The following is a 1,859-nucleotide window of genomic DNA, read 5'->3' as shown; positions in this document are numbered from 1 at the left end:
AGAATATTAGTATGTCTTAGGATAGCATGACTATAATTCTTGATGGTTCCTTGATAAGTAAAAATTCATGAATGAGGCAAAAGGCAATACAATCCTGTACTCAATCGTAAGATGTCCTGTCCTCTACGAGAAAGCAGACCAGCAGAGAAAAGAAAAACGAGTTTCACCTAAAATACTACCACCAAAGCGTAAAAATACCCGAGCTTGTTGGGACAGAGAGAAGGAATTGCGGCGAAGGCCAGAAGTTGGGAAAAGGTCAAAAGTTCGAAGCTTTTGAAGCTTCGGCGACGGCAGGGGAACAACAATATTGAGGGGTGCTCTCGCGTGGGATGACAGTATGGAAGTCCTGATGTTAATGCCATTACTCAGATGATCTTCGCTCTTATGCTTTGAGACAAGACCCCGTGACCGTTAAATGGAAAGTCCAAAGATGTTCATGCATATTGCCAAAAATTCAAAGTGAAAAGTAAGTTCAACTCAAGAGAGATAAGCAAATAGAGTGTGGTGGCTACATTCATAAGCTTCACTTAAAACTGTGCCCATCGACCGACTGAACTTTAACAGAACAAGAAAAGAACGCATCACTTGCTATCAGTGGTACTCTCAGGAACTTCGACATCTGGATTGTCGAGCTGGCTATGGACAGTGAAGCACAAAGGCTCGAAGAGAGCCGAGCTTGTTGGGACAGAGAGAAGGAATTGCAGTGAAGGCCATGAAAAGTTCGAAGCTTTTGAAGCTTCGGCGATGGCGGGGGAACAGCAATATTGAGGGATGTTCTCGCGTGGGATGTTAGTGTGGAAGTCTAAAAATGTTCACGCATATCGCCTAAAATTCAAACCCATCATTTATTTAAGGGGAAGAGGAAAGGCCAAACATGACAACAATCTCTTTCTCAAACAGCTAAACGGCCAGCATGGCGCTAAACGGACCGCTGGCGAGGACCTAGTAAATGTAAATATAACCTGCTCCCTATAAAAGGAGCACTGCTCCTACACTACTCTTCTTCTCCTTTCCTCTCCTCGTCTGCCTTTCGGAGTCACTCCTGCGCCGTGTTCGGAAGGGCGTACGTGTTCCTGCAAATAAATTAAAAATTAAAAAGTTAGGTAAATAAAAGAAAAAAGGGCAAAAGAGCAAGATCACCACTAAGAATACCCTTCCACGAGCTCGAATTTGGCGGCCTCGAGACTCTCCTCATCTGTTCCACTTCCATCTCCGGGCCATTAACTCTAACCCTATTAAGCCTATAGGGCCCTTCGGTACACTCGAATAAAGCAATTAAAACTTCTATTTCTTGGAGCGAATGCACCACGACACTCCTGTTGTGGAGGACTTTATAGCCTTCCGTGAGATAAGCCTCGTCAGCAGCTGCACAGGCTTTGGACGCTGCAGACATAGCTTTCCTCCCGGCCCTCACGCTCTCCCGGATCAAGCGAGAGCGCTCAGCATGCAGAAACTTGCGCCATTGGCTGAGCAGGACAAGAGTCGAGAGAGGAGTGGCCGCCATGAGGTTCGTTTTTGTTTGGACGAAAGGGGCAAAGGTGATTTTCACCCTAAGGAGGTGACCTTAAATAATGGCTAACAGCTTCATCGCCGTGATCTTCCTTCTGCCGGTAGGTGAAAGGGTTGTTCTTCGTTTTGTTTTAATGCGTATGAGCTGCGATTGTGGATTGTGTGCGGAACCTATTCGGTTACGCTTTTCCTTTTTATTTTCTTTTAAAATCTTTACTGATAAACAAGGAGGTGAGGATTGCAACCGCGATTTTCTTATGGATGTGCATCTCAAAATTAGTTCGGTTAGACGGTCATCCATGCTCTCTCGAAATCTTTCCATTATGTTCACACCAAAAGAAACGGTGAAT

At 45.0% G+C, this 1,859-nt stretch overlaps 1 protein-coding gene across 1 annotated transcript; it reads right to left on the bottom strand.

Annotated features, from left to right (window-relative positions):
* Positions 1–823: 823 nt before the first annotated feature.
* LOC130137480 (uncharacterized) lies at positions 824–1,625 on the bottom strand. Its single transcript, XM_056308882.1, has 2 exons — positions 1,153–1,625; positions 824–1,073 (listed from the first exon to the last, which is right to left on the bottom strand). Exons 1-2 carry the CDS (start codon positions 1,502–1,504, stop codon positions 970–972), a joined length of 456 nt encoding a protein of 151 aa, XP_056164857.1. The 5' UTR covers positions 1,505–1,625; the 3' UTR covers positions 824–969.
* Positions 1,626–1,859: the final 234 nt, after the last annotated feature.

The sequence above is a fragment of the Syzygium oleosum genome, unplaced genomic scaffold (assembly GCF_021117445.2).
Source record: "Syzygium oleosum isolate NSW1041296 unplaced genomic scaffold, Sole_v2.1 Sole_v2.02, whole genome shotgun sequence".
In the NCBI taxonomy this organism is placed as follows: Eukaryota; Viridiplantae; Streptophyta; class Magnoliopsida; order Myrtales; family Myrtaceae; genus Syzygium; species Syzygium oleosum.
The sequence above is the reverse complement of the archived record's forward strand: the minus strand, read 5'-3'. Positions and strand labels throughout refer to the sequence as shown.

Excerpts from the sequence above, each read along its gene's own strand:
- LOC130137480 (XM_056308882.1), bottom strand. The coding sequence starts at position 1,504 with ATGGCGGCCACTCCTCTCTCGACTCTTGTCCTGCTCAGCCAATGGCGC. Across the intron at positions 1,074-1,152 it reads AAATTCGAGCTCGTGGAAGG|GAACACGTACGCCCTTCCGA; the intron begins GTATTCTTAGTG and ends ATTTATTTGCAG.